This window comes from Anopheles coluzzii, chromosome 2, assembly GCF_943734685.1.
Source record: "Anopheles coluzzii chromosome 2, AcolN3, whole genome shotgun sequence".
NCBI classification, from domain to species: Eukaryota; Metazoa; Arthropoda; class Insecta; order Diptera; family Culicidae; genus Anopheles; species Anopheles coluzzii.
The window spans coordinates 54231563-54246282 of NC_064670.1; the positions used below are offsets into that span (position 1 = coordinate 54231563).

At 45.1% G+C, this 14720-nt stretch overlaps 7 protein-coding genes and 1 non-coding gene across 8 annotated transcripts; 5 read left to right on the forward strand and 3 right to left on the reverse strand.

The window, feature by feature from the left end:
• The first annotated feature begins 175 nt into the window (after positions 1-175).
• On the forward strand, positions 176-2457 carry LOC120952365 (probable tubulin polyglutamylase ttll-15). Its single transcript, XM_040371644.2, has 2 exons — positions 176-375; positions 443-2457. Exons 1-2 carry the CDS (start codon positions 343-345, stop codon positions 2042-2044), a joined length of 1635 nt encoding a protein of 544 aa, XP_040227578.2. The 5' UTR covers positions 176-342; the 3' UTR covers positions 2045-2457.
• An 822-nt stretch (positions 2458-3279) lies between these two features.
• LOC120951697 (cleavage stimulation factor subunit 2-like) lies at positions 3280-4749 on the forward strand. Its single transcript, XM_040370548.2, has 2 exons — positions 3280-3514; positions 3592-4749. The coding sequence occupies exons 1-2, from the start codon at positions 3378-3380 to the stop codon at positions 4625-4627; spliced, it is 1173 nt and encodes a 390-aa protein (XP_040226482.2). The 5' UTR covers positions 3280-3377; the 3' UTR covers positions 4628-4749.
• Positions 4750-4827: 78 nt separating this feature from the next.
• On the forward strand, positions 4828-6036 carry LOC120952717 (dynein axonemal light chain 1). The gene is made up of 2 exons (XM_040372188.2): positions 4828-5315; positions 5396-6036. The coding sequence occupies exons 1-2, from the start codon at positions 5158-5160 to the stop codon at positions 5838-5840; spliced, it is 603 nt and encodes a 200-aa protein (XP_040228122.1). The 5' UTR covers positions 4828-5157; the 3' UTR covers positions 5841-6036.
• On the forward strand, positions 4869-4941 carry Trnar-ucg (transfer RNA arginine (anticodon UCG)). Its single transcript has one exon. It is a non-coding gene; the product is annotated as a tRNA-Arg (tRNA).
• LOC120952710 (zinc finger protein ZPR1) lies at positions 5838-7611 on the reverse strand. Its single transcript, XM_040372181.2, has 2 exons — positions 7369-7611; positions 5838-7261 (listed from the first exon to the last, which is right to left on the reverse strand). The coding sequence occupies exons 1-2, from the start codon at positions 7477-7479 to the stop codon at positions 5936-5938; spliced, it is 1437 nt and encodes a 478-aa protein (XP_040228115.2). The 5' UTR covers positions 7480-7611; the 3' UTR covers positions 5838-5935.
• Positions 7612-7759: 148 nt separating this feature from the next.
• LOC120952714 (uncharacterized) lies at positions 7760-9732 on the reverse strand. The gene is made up of 3 exons (XM_040372184.2): positions 9387-9732; positions 8455-9012; positions 7760-8381 (listed from the first exon to the last, which is right to left on the reverse strand). Exons 1-3 carry the CDS (start codon positions 9501-9503, stop codon positions 8142-8144), a joined length of 915 nt encoding a protein of 304 aa, XP_040228118.2. The 5' UTR covers positions 9504-9732; the 3' UTR covers positions 7760-8141.
• Positions 9733-9866: 134 nt separating this feature from the next.
• Positions 9867-12281, forward strand: LOC120952709 (protein RFT1 homolog). The gene is made up of 4 exons (XM_040372180.2): positions 9867-10174; positions 10239-10447; positions 10510-11005; positions 11092-12281. The coding sequence occupies exons 1-4, from the start codon at positions 10115-10117 to the stop codon at positions 12028-12030; spliced, it is 1704 nt and encodes a 567-aa protein (XP_040228114.2). The 5' UTR covers positions 9867-10114; the 3' UTR covers positions 12031-12281.
• Positions 12282-12367: 86 nt separating this feature from the next.
• On the reverse strand, positions 12368-14567 carry LOC120952713 (DCN1-like protein 1). Its single transcript, XM_040372183.2, has 3 exons — positions 14414-14567; positions 13639-14223; positions 12368-13574 (listed from the first exon to the last, which is right to left on the reverse strand). Exons 1-3 carry the CDS (start codon positions 14414-14416, stop codon positions 13188-13190), a joined length of 975 nt encoding a protein of 324 aa, XP_040228117.1. The 5' UTR covers positions 14417-14567; the 3' UTR covers positions 12368-13187.
• Between the last annotated feature and the right edge of the window lie 153 nt (positions 14568-14720).

Consider the following 14720-nt stretch of genomic DNA (forward strand, 5'->3'; position numbering starts at 1 on the left):
TTTCCTTTTTTTAACAGATTTAATTTCAAAAATCTGCGTAATATAACAGCTAAATAGCCTAATTCTTGTTTTTAATTCACACCATTAACATCCCAGTTAATAAAATTATAAATGTAAATTCATACATTTATATTAATTTCCTTCGATATGCTGATTAGGAAGCACTGATCAGATTTCACTGCAAAGGTGATTGCTCTATCTACAAGCGACGAACCCAAAAATGTTGTCTAGATGAGAATGTACAATTCAGTCTAGTTACAGTACGCTAGTGAAGGTGAAGTGCTCGTGAGGTGATCGAGGGGTATTTTGTTGGCGAACTGGCATGTGCATTGCATACCAATTATGACTGACAAACGGAAAGAGGGCACGAAGAAGGTAATTTGATTATGGTGATACATTTGTAGATCCGGTAAATTTAATGGAAGACAAACTATTATTGTAGACGGATGATCGTTCCAAAGCAGAGGACGGCGCCAACACGTTAAACGCAAAACCATCCTCATCGGTTATCCATAGGCGTTTGCAGGAAGATCGAGCAAGTTTGTTCGATTTGCGTACGACATCGGGACAGATTTTGTTCATCGTGGTGACTGTGGCTGCCGTGGTGCTGGTACAATGTCTTCCTAATGATTCGCTCAAGTCTCTCCTGAACTTGCAGTTGCCAAGGCAACACTGTAAGCCGGAGGTACAGTTTGTGGAGAAGAAAGTTGTTTCGCGCGAGTCACGCCCAAAGTATTGGGTGTTTGGACGTAATCCCACTGGAGGTCACCTGCTGCATGTGCACAATGTACTGCAACGTTTGGGCATCGATCAAACCAGCAACGATACGACCGACTGGGATCTGCTTTGGGCGCACGATTATCCCTTTCGTAAGCTTAACCTGCAGCGCATGCAGCGTCATCAATTGGTGAACCATTTCCCGGGCTCCGGATACATTACAAACAAAGTGGATCTTTCCACCACGAAACTGCAGTACATACCGGCGGCATTCAAACTACCTGCCGAATTGACCCAATTTAGAGAATACGCTAAGACCAATCCAAACAAACAGTTTGTACAAAAGCATAACCAGCATCGCCATATACAGATCAAGAGAACCGACGAGATCGATTTCAGCAACAACGATACCTTTATTCAAGAGTTTATTGACGATCCACTGCTGGTGGATGGATACAAATTCGACATAGGAGTGTATACTGTGATAACATCGATCGATCCACTACGGGTGTACATCTACAAAGGGGACATATTGTTCCGCTACTGTCCCGTGCCTTACCACCCATTCAATGCCTCCGATGTGGACAAGTACATTGTGGGTGATGACTATCTACCGACGTGGGAAGTGCCCTCCCTGAAACCGTACTACACAAAGTATGGATTTGGGATGAAAGATTCGTTCGATGCATACGTCAGAAGCACGGGACGCGATCCCACCACGATATGGGAGCAGGTGGAGGATGCTATACGATTGTTGATTCTCAAGAAGGAACCCTTATTTACCGGGCTGCTATCACGGTACGCTTACAAGCGAAACTTTTTCGAGATGATGCGCTTCGATTTGGTAGTTGACAATAAGCTGAAAGTGCACCTCATGGAGGCCAACATGAGCCCAAATCTTTCTTCGGCTCATTTCAAACCAAACCGGCTTCTGTATGAACAGGTCATTTATAATCTATTTCAACTCGTCGGTGTTGGAGCGAGCATTCAGCGAGATTCATTCCGCAAACAGCCCCTAGATACGGAAGCAATGCTGACCTCGTTGAAGAATCTTGCCACGGCCGCCAACCTATGCTCCGAACTGCCCTGTACGGAATCCTGTGCTCCGGTGGTGTGTCAGCTCTGCAGTACGTGTTTGGAGGAGCAGGATATCGATGATCTGCAGCGTGCCTACCGTGAGCACATGAATCGCGGTGATATGAAACGGATTTTTCCGGTGCCAAAATCGGACCAGCATAGGGTTGATTACGAATTGCTTTCTGCGAAAAATCAGTTCATGTCGAAATGGTTTGAAGAAAAATGTAAGGTGGATCAATCTTACTGTTAGTGTGTAGTGTAAGTCTTTACAACTTCAAAGGTGCTGGTTGCCGCAAGGGAAGATATATTCATTAGGACAAATGCATCATAATTTATATTTTAAACAACATTTCTTTTTAACAATTTTATCGCTCTAGCAAAAAACTTCATCTTAATTAAGTAACGTTTTAAGAGTGTAGCTCATACATCGTTGAGATGATATTAGTTTAGATTTCAAATTTAAGTAAAATGTTAACGTAACGAAAATACAGATGAATATGTAGACATTTCGGTTTAAGCAAGATAGTCGAAAATGTTTATAAAATGAACTTAATATTCGGACGGTTTAGAAAAGCTCCGAGTCTTGTTGCCTTTTTAATCGTGTATAACTTATAACAATTTCAAAAGTTCTTCACAAATAAATCAACAATTTATGAACATTCAGTTATCGTTTTTATTTCATTTTCATTTTTATTCTTATTTTGTTCTATAAAGCATTGTGATTTGTTTCTACAGTAGGTGACCGCTAACTGGATGTGTTTTAACCGGAGTGCTTTTTAACTGGAGGTTCGCTAACTGGAGTGATTCTCAGTTAACGAACACTTAAACGTCAAAACATGAAACATCCGGAATCTCATGAAGAGAAATTTGTCGCAAATGTGCATTTTTCAAACAAATTTGGGGTCTCTTGCCTACGTTTGCTATTAGTTTATGTTATTACACGAATTACTATACTTTATATCAATATAAATGAAAAAAAAGTTTGGTGTGTTTATTCCAGTCAACACCGATCAAAACAATCAATCCATAGAAACGTCACTCCAGTTAGCGAACATTGTTCGTTAACTGGAGCTTGTTTACCTCTCAGTTAGCGGTCACCTACTGTATTTGCAGTTCCGCAACAAGCAAGCAAAAGAAATAAAACAAAACAAAACTAATGCGTGACCGTAGCAATAGACGATGCGCAATCTCAGATTGCGCATATATTTATCTGTCAAACGGGTCGGTTTGATATATTTATCTGTCAAAAAATATTTATATATCTCGGACATATAATCTTGAAAATTTATGCGCAATCTTGGCGCAATCTGAAATTGTATGGAAATGACGTTTATAGCTCAGGGTTGGCTACGCGAAATGACATATATTTTGATAAAACGAATATATGCGCAATCTGAGATTGCGCATCGTCTATTGCTACGGTGACAGTCATAGGACGCTTGTGTCAAATATCAAAATGTCAAATCGTTCTTGGTGATAGAACCTCTCGAATGCATGGCATCTAGATCAAAATAATCCCCCGTCTTCTCGCATTTAGTTCATCGGCAAAGTGTCTATCTATTATTTAAGTGAATTAATCGAAAATGGGCGACCGTAACCATGATCCGGGTATTATGGATAAGTCGATGCGATCGGTGTTCGTGGGAAATATTCCGTACGATGCAACCGAGGAAGCGCTGAAGGAAATATTCTGCGAGGTCGGCTTGGTGCTATCCATGAAGTGAGTAGATACCGGCTGCTGCCTGAATCCCTCAGCGTACACCGATTGTTTGTCTAATTGTTTACTGAACTTTTTAGGTTGGTCTACGATCGCGAAACAGGGAAACCGAAAGGCTATGGCTTTTGCGAATACAAGGACAAAGAGACGGCGCTTAGTGCGATGCGCAACTTAAATGGGTACGTGTTCGGAGGGCGGCCGCTTCGTGTGGACAATGCTTGCACGGAAAAATCACGCATGGAGATGGCTGCATTGCTACATGTGAACCGAGCTGAGAGTCCGTATGGTGAGCACTGCTCGCCGCAGCATGCCCCGGAAGTGATTACTAAGCATGTCAGTAGCCTCCCACCGGAACGTTTGCATGAACTGATGTTGCAAATGAAGCAGTTGGTGCAAACTAACCCCTTTGAAGCGCGTCACATGCTTGTCCAAAATCCCCAGCTGGCATACGCACTGCTTCAGGTGCAGGTGCTTACGAAGGCAATTGATCCGGCTGCAGCATATTCCTTCCTGTACAAGTCGCAATCCGCACCTGGCTTCAGCGAGCCATTCCAGGGAAACCAACCTCAAGGTGGGATGCAGGGAAACGCAGGACAATTTATGCCGCAGTATGGTGCCAATAATGGCAATGCTGAAAGCTTTCGCCCGAACGTTGACCCTCGTCTCGGACGCCAAGCGGCATCGGGCGCAAACGATTACGATCCCCGGAACCGTTTTGCGGCCAGTAACCAAACTGGACAAAGGCCTGCGCAGCCTCCCCAACAAAATGCAGCTCCCTTTCCAACCGATCCGAGACAGCGCCCCGTCGATCCGCGTATGGGTAAGGATCCACGTTTGATGAACACTAGTGCTGCTCATTTTGGATCGAATGCAAACCAACTACCGTCAGGAGGAACCGGTCGACCAATGGTGCCTAGTGCTGCATCGCTGTCCGCTGCATCGTCCGGGTTGAACTTGGATCCTCTTCCGAGCGATGCTACAGACCAAGAGAAGGCAGCACTAATCATGCAAGTATTGCAGCTTTCCGACGAACAGATCAACCTGTTGCCCCCGGAGCAACGGAACAGTATCCTTGTGCTGAAGGAACAAATAGTTCGAAGCACACAAATTAGATGAATTGTCTTGATATTTAACATTCTGACCGACGTGCGTGGTTTATATTTAGACAAACTTTGTCCGAACACCATGAGACTAATAAAATATGCAAACGTCTCCGAAACATAATACAACAGCCGTTTTTTCCATGACTTCCATATCCCGAATATCCAAAATAGTTGGCTGTGAAAGTCGTCCACGAAAGTGCGATAGAAATGGAGAACGCATTAATATAGGATAAATTTTGCCCTTCCTCCAGCGTGGCCGTGTGGCCTAATGGAGAAGGCGTCGGACTTCGGATCCGAAGATTGCAGGTTCGAGTCCTGTCACGGTCGCTGAGCGAGAAGCTTTTTGTTTTGTTTTGTTGCCATGTGAACTACGAGGGTGCGATAGCTGCTGTCGTCTCTTTCTCTCCATGGTTACCGGTCTTTATTATTATTGATATTGGTTTGTTTGTTGCTGCCCCATTTCTTTTTCCACTTGTTTCGAGAACGTGCGCTTTCATCAGAACTGTATCATTTTACTAACATCTTTTACAATTACTTTACAAAATGGCAATAGCCAAAGCTACCACCATCAAAGAAGCTCTCAAACGACTCGAAGATCGTACTAAAACAAATTCATGCGATGAGAAAGAGATTGACCTCTGCTTCCAGTGGCCTCCAATAGAAAAAATGGATACCACCTTCTCAACGCTGACGGCATGCCAGTGAGTATATAATGTTTCTATTCAATGCTACCTAAACGATACAATCAGATGCGCCACAATTTGCTTGTTTTATTCGATAGAAAATTATCGCTATCCACCAATATGATTGACAAAATCTATGGACTAAGCGGCATGAAGAACCTACGGGTGCTTTCACTGGGACGCAATTACATCAAAGCGATTTCCGGCCTTGAAGGAGTCAGTGATACGCTGGAAGAACTCTGGATTAGCTACAACCTAATCGAAAAACTGAAAGGCATCAGTGTGCTCAAGAGGTTGAAGGTGCTGTACATGAGCAACAATCTGGTCAAAGATTGGGTCGAGTTCAACCGTCTGGCCGATTTGCCCATGCTGGAAGACTTGCTCTTTGCCGGCAATCCACTGGTGGAGTCGATGGAAGAGAGCATTTGGCGGGCGGAGGCAAGCAAACGGTTGCTTCCGCTGAAAAAACTCGACGGTGAAACGGTTATTCGTGAGGACGCTGAGTCGCAGAATCAGCAGGGCGTTGGACAGCCGGAGAAATAAGCAGCGCATTATTTGTGTTTTATTATTCTTCAATAAAACCACCCACTTTACAATTATTACCACACGTTATGTATTACGATCCTGTAAGACCTCGTTCAGCAGTTCTCCTTCTTATCCGCTTCCTCTGTCTTCTCTTCTTCAGCGTAGTTTTCCGTTTTCATGTCGTTCAAACCCAACTCCTCGTTTTGATCGTATGATCGATGGTAACGAATGATCCGCAATGCCGTATCGGGTGTACCATCATCGTTTAGTGACTGCACGTAGCTGTTGCCAGTAGGATCATCCATCACTATCGTCAGCGGTTTGTCGCCAGCGATAGCCGCGTCCAGTTCGCCAAAGAACTTATCCATTCGCTCTTTCGTTTCTGCGTCATTCGAATCCATAAACATGCCGGTACTTTCCACCAGCTGCTCACGCATCGCTGTCAATAGGCCCTCGATCGTGGTAAACCTTCCACCCAGCGCACCGGCACCGACCTCGCACTCCAGCTCGCGAATATGCAAGCTGCAGGATTCCGATTTCAGTACGTCACGCGCAAAATCGATCCTACCACGCACGCTTACTTCGATTTTCACGCCCTGCTCTTCAATGCCCCCGCCCGGTTTCACCTCGTTCGTGCGCAAACCGCAATTGTCGCAAACCGTGGCCATGATCACTACCTCCTTGAAATGGGGAATCGTTGTCACCTTCATGTTCGTATCGCACGCGGCAGCACACTCGGGACAGTGCGTCTGAAACTGCAGCACCTCACCCTGGAGCTCCTCCAGCGGCCAGGCACCTTCGCGAATTGGTTTCAAAAGACTGTCCACCTCCTCTGGCACCGATTCAAGCTTGACGGATTCCTCCACCGCATCATTGCTTGGTTTATCGGCAACTTCGTCATGCGCGAAAATGCCCAACATATGGTTTTGTTCTTTCGTCCGCTGAAAGTACGATATCGTTGTAGCCAGATCCTTTTGCGGAGCGTTAGGATTTTCCACAAAACTGTTGCCCGAAATGTCCGTTAACGTCAGTGTGAAAGGTCGTTCCAATTCCTTCAGCTTCTGCAAGTTGCTGATAAATGCATCAATCTGCTCCGCCGCTTCCGGATGCTGTATCCGACGGACGGGCTGATCCTGGTCCAGCCCTCGAACCACACGATCGATGATACCCTCCACCGTTGTTACCTCACCCTTCTGTGATTGAGCCGGAATTTCAAAATCAAGTTCCTCAATGCGTATGCACGAAAAGTCCGACTTCACCACACGCCTGTTCAGGTCACGGGGCGTCACAATCTCGGTGCGGAATTCGATACCTTTCGGTGCAATTTCACCACCAGGTTGAATTTCGTTATTCTCATACCCGCAGTGGTCACAGGAAAACGACATTATCACCACCTCCTTGTAGAAAGGGATCTGGGTGAGGAGCAAACGCGTAGTGCCCTGAAATGAGAAGGAGATTCAAAGTAATACCTCAACTACCACCACCCCGCGAATGATTGATCCGCCTTAACCCAACTTTAGTGTGTGTGTGCTCCCGGTCATCTTACATTTTCGTGGCAGTTCATGCACATGGATTCCACTTCAGTAGCACTTAGCTCGGGCTCTTCCTCGACGTTCAGCTTCGGAAAAACATCACTCTGCTCTGCTATAGTTTCCATTGCGGAGTGCAGTTGGATGAGGTTGAATGAAGTTCAAAACACTGGATAATAATTCTCGAAAAATCGCTTCTCTTCCAGACCACACGGCCAATGCGGCGATTGCTGTAGAAAAAAATACAAACAATTGCATGTTGTCAGTTTATTTGACGTTTGCTCAAAACCAAATCACAAGGTTTACACAGAAAACGGTGTGATTAATACAAAAGGCCTTTTTAGCAGATCAACATGACGAACGAAATGGGACAGTCGTTGGTTTACTAAACGAAGAATACACTTTGGATTCGTTTTTAAAAATGGCATTAATCAGTTTGTATTTATTTTGCAAACATTCCCACCGCAAACCGTTTGAACTTTGGTACCTTTTGCTTTCTAGTACATGATTTCTTTGGCTCCCCTAGGTAAACGATAAATTAATGCAGGAAAAACTATACACGCTTTACTTTTGGAAGCGACCTATCGTTTCATTGTTTAGCAATCGCCGACATCGACAAGGCTGCTCGACTAGCTTACGACCGGCAATAGGTTCGAGTAGGTAGGTGGCAATTAATAGGCAAGCATATACCCAACCAGCTTGACTACGTTTTCGCATTCCGATGGCACAAGGCATCTCGACGCTAAACGGATGAAATGCACACCAAATGGCATCGCTCGACGGGGAAGCTTTAGTCGAATGCTACGAGCTGCAATGTTCCGTCGCTACATCCGGCATACAAGTGTGTTTTGTCCGCGCCCATAGCGACAGCGTTAATGCAAATGCCATTAGAACCAACTACAACTTCGCCGGTCAGTTTTGGTTGTTTAGCATCCAGCTCTGACCACTGCTTGATTATACCGCCGTAGCCTGCAGTGTACAGGTACTCATCCTTCGCCGCCATGGCATTGATTATCATGTTATGGGCATTCTGGAAAGTACCGAAACCAAGTCGATGATTACATTTTTTTTTCTTTTACTACAACAGTAACCATACCACATACCTCTTTGGTCCATGTTACAGGATACTGTTCCTGTTTGCTATTTCGAATCATCGTGATACCCAACCCATCTCGCGTGAGTATAGCTACATTTTGGTAAACTCCATCCCCAGTACAACCGCCGCACAGCCGCACCGGGCATCTGCCGGGGATGGACGCCTTCGTCATGAAGCGACCCGAAGCGGATCCTTCGATGATTTCCGTCACGGTCAGATCGTTATCTCGAATTGAGTATATTATGTTCTTCTGTATGGCCATCGAGCGTACCTGCTCGACCACATTGAACTTATACTTGATGCGTTGATCGATCCACATCGTAATGATGCCCTTATCGTCGCCGCTGTACAGATTATCCTTCGGATCGACGAACAGACATTCGATCTCATCCTTGCATTTGAGCAGTTCCTTACAGTCGTCACTGGTGAGCGGGCTCGTAAGGCACTTGATCGTACCGTCGCAGCTGCTGGTATAGAGCTGGCCTTTCGAATCGATTACCATCGCGTAAATGTAAGCCTCATGAGGCGTAAGCTCTTTGACCAGTCGTAAATCTTTAGTCCATACCTGTAAAATTGGAAAATTATGAATAAGCTTCGGTTATAGCAGGCCGACGACTGTTGGCTAAGCTTGCTGTTGTACTCTTTTCATTGAATGTAACATGTGGAGGGTAATGTAAAGATAAAAGTACGTGCATTCGATTGATAAGCGCTATCTCCAAAATCTCGCAGAGTTTCATTAATATCTGTAACTCTTACATTCTTTCATTCGTACAAAGCGCTTGGCGCATCACAGATGACGGCGATCGGAAGTGCATGTCTCAGAAGCGAAGAACTAATTTTAGATCCCCGCTGTCGCCTTCGAGAATGATCGTTTTCTCGAAGCCAAGCGGTGCAAACAGAAACCATATATGGTGCAGAATGTATGGCCACGATATTTACCTTTACTTTTCCATCACCTCCAGCACTGAAAACGTGGTCGTTGTAGAATTGAACAGCCGTCGTATCACTGCTATGTTTATCACTATCCCCTGAGACGTTCTGCACTGTTGCGGGCATTTTGCGTACGGTGTATACTTCTACTTCGCGTATGTGCCGTGAGCTGCAAGACTTTTTATCCCGCACACAAAGGCTCGATGTTTAAGGTTTATTGAAAAATAGAATATATAGATAATGTAAGGCGATTCAAACTGCTGGTCTAGGTGCGATACTTTTTATCAACAATCACTGTTATCTGCAAAACAAACGCGATGCTGAGATGAAAATACAAGACTGCACTCCGGCGACTTTGTCACGCAAACAACCACCGAGGGCGAGAGAGAGCTTGCCCGAAGATGTTTTGAACGAACGAGTGAGCGAGCGAGCAAACGAGCGGTAGAACGTGCTGTCAGCTGTCAAACTGGCTCGCAACGGTTCCAACGTCACAACAATTGACCACGGTACAAAACAGCTGTCCCAGTCAAGCTCGGTAAACATAAATAATTCCCCGGTGGCAAGAAGTTCTCTGCTCCGAGGACTGGCCTTTTTTCACAAGGCCAGGATGCAGTAGTTGAGCTGCGGAGCATTACGATCCCCATAATTTCTTCCGTAGAAGCTAAGTGTTCACATCATTGTTGCATGTGTTATATGTTTTGTGTGGTGGTTGTAAACAGACAAACACTTAATTCGCCATGGGTCGAAATGTTCTTGTTAGCAGCTTGCAGAATGCCTCCTTCAGTATCGTCTTTCAGGTAATGAATACAGGTGTATTTTAGAGATTTACCAGTTACGTCTCGTTCGTTCATTTTATTTCAGATTATATGCCGATGTATTACGTTCGCCATCAACGCATTCATAGTGCGGAACGTTGGACGGGAAGTACTTGGAATCACGAACGTACGACTGCTGCTCCTCGAAAGCACTCTGCTCTTCCTGTCGAAGGAAGCGATCATCCGATCAGCTCTTAGCTCACGCCACAATAAGCAATGTAGTTGGGCTCAGCTGATAAATCAACTCTGGATCACGTACGTTGTCGGCATACCTGGAACAACGCTAGAACTGATGCACGTTTCTTTTCCCTTGCTAGCGTTCCAGTATGTTTCGCGCTCACCCTGCCGTGCTTATACATTTGGCTGAACTGGCTATCGGCAGTGGATGCTATCTACGGCGAGCAGTATCGGTTCGGTTGTTTCGCGATAGCATTTTCGTGCATCATTGAAATGACGGCAGAGGCACCGATCTTCGTAGGGCAGGTGTTTTGTTTTGTGAAGCTGAAAGTCATCCTTGACACCGGCCACATCTTCATACGATCGTTCATCTTCATCTTGATCGTGCTGATGAACAAGGACATTACCATATATGCTTTCGGAATTGCACAAATCACCAGTGCATGCACAATTATAGTCGGAAACTATGCCTTCTACTACTTTTACATCCCGAAGCTGCTGCAGTATCGGAAGGATCTCAAAAAGGTTGACGACAAGTACGTGCTGCGTGACCAGTACGGACAGCATTTTGAAAATATGGACGATTTTCCCTTTGTTTCGATCAAGCAAATGCTTCCAGGAGTGCTACCAAATCCGGTAAGTATGTTCAGCAAAGTTGCTGTGCAAAGTCTCCTCTAATTTAACGTTTATTTTGCATTTTCCCGCACGTGTGCACTCACTAGAACTCTATGTTTAACTCCGATCTACAAACGCTCGTGTTGAGCTTCGCGAAGCAGGGAGTCCTGAAGCAAGTGTTAACTGAGGGTGAAAAGTACGTCATGTCCGTTAGCCCGGTGCTGACATTCAGCGAGCAGGCAACGTACGATGTAGTCAATAATATGGGCAGCCTGGCAGCCAGATTCATCTTCCGTCCCATCGAAGATAGCAGCTACTTCTACTTTACGCAAACCATTGCACGCGATTCGGCGCTGGCGGAGCAGAAGCGCGAAATGGTACAGGAAGCATCGGACGTCCTTGCGTACGTAATGAAAACGGTAACGTCGATCGGTCTGTTGGCGTTCGTGTTTGCGCAGAGCTACTCCGGCACGGTGTTGCTTTTGTACGGTGGAGCAGATTTCGTTGAAGGTGGCCTGCCCGAGCAGCTGCTCCGTTGGCATAGCCTTGCAATCGTTCTGCTTGCCCCGAACGGCATCACCGAGGGGTACATGTTTGCCACGAACACATCCAAACAGATCGATACCTACAACTACTATATGGCTTTCTTCTCCGTCACCTTTTTGTTGCTGTCCTATCAGCTTACCAATTGGTTCGGTCCGGTTGGTTTCATACTGGCGAATTGCTGCAACATGAGCTTCCGGATCAGTTATAGCGTGTTTTACATCACCAAGCACTTCCGCTCGATTGGGATGAACCCGTTGCAAAAGTCCCTGCCCGGGCCGATGTACCTGAGCGTGCTAATAGTTTCCGGTATAGTGTGCAAAGTGTCAGAGGCATACTTTAGCGGGCGTTCAATTGTATGCCACCTGTTAGTTGGTGTGCTTTGCACGGGCTTATCCGTTGGTACGTGGAGTTTTGAGAATCGAGACCTTTTACGCACAGGATTGGCGCGATATCGCACACGCAAGCAAAGTCTGACTCCTAGCGAAACTCATGTGAATTAATGATTCTCGTCACAATTTTCCTACTCCAATCCGTACCAAAGACATTAGCAGGTAGATGCTTAGCAAATCCTTCTAACTAAGCTAAATGTTTGTTTGTTTGTTTTTTTCGTTTTAAAGCTGCTAATGCAAGGCACAAAAAAGTACTTGAACATATTCGATTGGCCAACAATTGCCCATATCGGCGAACAACGACCACGGTAGATAGGTACCATAATTGATACCGCATAATAAATCGCCCGCGAAGGTTTAAACTAACAATTGTTACAAGATGATTGGAAAGAAAGGTTCTCTTTTCGGATAGAAATCTACATTTTGAGAAAGAAAATATGCGATGGCAAACGATGTATACATTCGTAACTTAATTATTGGTGTGATTCATTAAATTTTCTTCAAATCAATAACTATGCAGTGTTTTGCTCTGCTAGGTGAATTTCGAAAATATCCTAAAAGTTTCTTCTGTTTTTTCTTCTTCTTTTCATGTTCTATTTTCAAAAATGGTTCGCTATGCCCTCGTGTGGCGTACAATGTGACATTTGCCGCGTTTGCATGCCTCTAGCAACCTACAAAAAATTAAATATTATACAACAAAGCAATATTAGTACTTCAGATTTTTTTGCATAGAAACTTCAGTATGATGAAGAGAAACAAATCAAACACTAATTCGCACCAGAACGTCGCTGCCACCATACTGCATTACAGATTTAGGATAATATCTCATTTACGATCTGACAGGTTTAGTTGACCATCAGATATTAACAGACCTTGAGGAGCACAAGGGGGAATGAATGCACATGCAAAACGTGGTCAGGAGCACGTGAAAAAAGATTCCAGCGGGTTTGCACAGTTTCTGTTCCAGGTAGTTGTACGGGTAGGAACCAGCCACCCGTACGACATGAAAGAGAACTCCCTATCGCACTGCCACATTTTCACCAACACTACACAACTACGATATTTCCTGCCGCTGTGTGAAAAAATAAAATAAAATGGTTAAGATCATTTACTGAGGACAACGCTTTTCGATGCGCTGTGGATACGCAACACCGACAGAAGCGGGACAGAGGGAAGGAAAGTAAGAGAGACTGTGACGGGCTGGTTGGCTGATCGACTAACTGTCCTCACTGTGGTCAACTAACCTACTAACGGGTTCTGCCGTGGTTTTAGTAAAACATATTGGCCGTGCTACCGGCCGCTGTACCGTACGGGCTCGACCGGCTGCCACCGTACGGGTTGCTTGTCGTTGTCGTAGATGTTGCCGTGGCCGCCCCAGGCACGGGAACGGTACTCATCATCGTCGAGCTGGATGGGACGTGCTGCATCGAATGTGGGCTGCACACTACGCCCCCACCACCGTGGCTGCCCGTGGTGGATGTTATGACCGACGGATGAGTTACCTTGTTCTGCTTCAGGCACCACTCGACAAAGTCATCGATAAGCACCGGCCATGCTCCTTCGGCGTCATAGTTGGACATACTGTCATCAATGTACGTGGCAAAGTCAAGGAGCAAATTCCACGTATCTTTCGGTATTGATCGCTTGTGATTTTCCTGTCGAAAGAAACATAATTTCGATCACTTCTGGCACTAGAAATGGTAGCTGCATTGTACATACCACCAAAAACTTGCACCAAAGATCGAGAAATTTAAACCGATCGTTAAGTACAATGTTCCAGTACGCGATAGCCATTTCCAGATCGAGGCCCTTCTGTCCCGGGTCCTTTGCATAGTTGAAGGTGAATTGGTAGAAATCTTTGAACCGTCCCGGATCCTTCAGTTCCTGCTCGAGCCTCGGTAGCTTCTCCTTTAGCTTCTCTATACTGTCCACACCCAGATCGTAGAACCCGTTGATGAACTCATTCCGTGTGAACTCGCACTGTGCCTCCGCTTTGAAGCGCCAGGCAATGATAAGCACCAGCTTCGATTCCGGATTTAGGTGTAGATCCTCCAGAAATCGCTCCACTCCGTCGGAATTGATTTTATTCGGGTCCGACGGATCGCGATACACATTAAATAGCTGTTCGATTTTCTTTTTGTCTAGCTCACGATAGTACAGATCCGGATTTTGGAAGTAGGTATCGCAAGACAGATCGAGCTTCCATTCGTTGTCCTGCAGACATCGGATGGCCGTCTGCTCTCCGGTTTGTGTTAGCGAGATAAATTTGTTTACCTTCACCTTTTGATTCAGCTTTAATTTGTTCTGCAAAGGAGATGGTAGCATAAACAATACAGAAAGGGATCCAGACAAGCTGGCACAATTTCTAAATAGCAAAAATACAATGTAACACTCAACATAGAGATCGTATGGTGCAACAGTATCCAAAACATATCAGTTTCTGCTTGACCTACACAGTACTTTCGTGCTGTTGAGCCACTTTAAATGCACTTACCATAGTTTATTTCGGTGAATGAGGGTACAAGTTACACGCAGCAGTAGGTTTTTATCAAGTTTTGTCTAATTTTCGGGCTTATTAATGTTTCTTTCAGGAAGAACTTAATGTAAACATTAAGCCAAATTGAACGATATAATGACAGCTGAAAAATCGACATGATTAAGACACGTATACACGGTGCATGGAATTTACGCCTGCATTGCATACCCGGAGGTGGTTACAAATTTGACCGAGAATCGTTCAAACATCGAAGATGCGTGAGTCTCGAATGGTATCTTTAGTATAATGTAATGATAAAATTACA

Bases quoted from the DNA above. Each gene is read 5' to 3' on its own strand.
- LOC120952365 (XM_040371644.2), top strand. From the start codon at position 343: ATGACTGACAAACGGAAAGAGGGCACGAAGAAG. The intron at 376-442 runs GTAATTTGATTA...CTATTATTGTAG, and splicing joins GGAAAGAGGGCACGAAGAAG to ACGGATGATCGTTCCAAAGC.
- LOC120951697 (XM_040370548.2), top strand. From the start codon at position 3,378: ATGGGCGACCGTAACCATGATCCGGGTATTATGGATAAGTCGATGCGA. The intron at 3,515-3,591 runs GTGAGTAGATAC...TGAACTTTTTAG, and splicing joins GGCTTGGTGCTATCCATGAA to GTTGGTCTACGATCGCGAAA.
- LOC120952717 (XM_040372188.2), top strand. From the start codon at position 5,158: ATGGCAATAGCCAAAGCTACCACCATCAAAGAAGCTCTCAAACGACTC. The intron at 5,316-5,395 runs GTGAGTATATAA...TTTATTCGATAG, and splicing joins TCAACGCTGACGGCATGCCA to AAAATTATCGCTATCCACCA.
- LOC120952710 (XM_040372181.2), bottom strand. From the start codon at position 7,479: ATGGAAACTATAGCAGAGCAGAGTGATGTTTTTCCGAAGCTGAACGTC. The intron at 7,262-7,368 runs GTAAGATGACCG...TTCTCATTTCAG, and splicing joins GCATGAACTGCCACGAAAAT to GGCACTACGCGTTTGCTCCT.
- LOC120952714 (XM_040372184.2), bottom strand. From the start codon at position 9,503: ATGCCCGCAACAGTGCAGAACGTCTCAGGGGATAGTGATAAACATAGC. The intron at 9,013-9,386 runs GTAAATATCGTG...CCAATTTTACAG, and splicing joins GAGGTGATGGAAAAGTAAAG to GTATGGACTAAAGATTTACG. The intron at 8,382-8,454 runs GTATGTGGTATG...GGTACTTTCCAG, and splicing joins CTGTAACATGGACCAAAGAG to AATGCCCATAACATGATAAT.
- LOC120952709 (XM_040372180.2), top strand. From the start codon at position 10,115: ATGGGTCGAAATGTTCTTGTTAGCAGCTTGCAGAATGCCTCCTTCAGT. The intron at 10,175-10,238 runs GTAATGAATACA...ATTTTATTTCAG, and splicing joins CCTTCAGTATCGTCTTTCAG to ATTATATGCCGATGTATTAC. The intron at 10,448-10,509 runs GTACGTTGTCGG...TTCCCTTGCTAG, and splicing joins ATAAATCAACTCTGGATCAC to CGTTCCAGTATGTTTCGCGC.
- LOC120952713 (XM_040372183.2), bottom strand. The intron at 13,575-13,638 runs GTATGTACAATG...TTCTTTCGACAG, and splicing joins TTTGGTGCAAGTTTTTGGTG to GAAAATCACAAGCGATCAAT.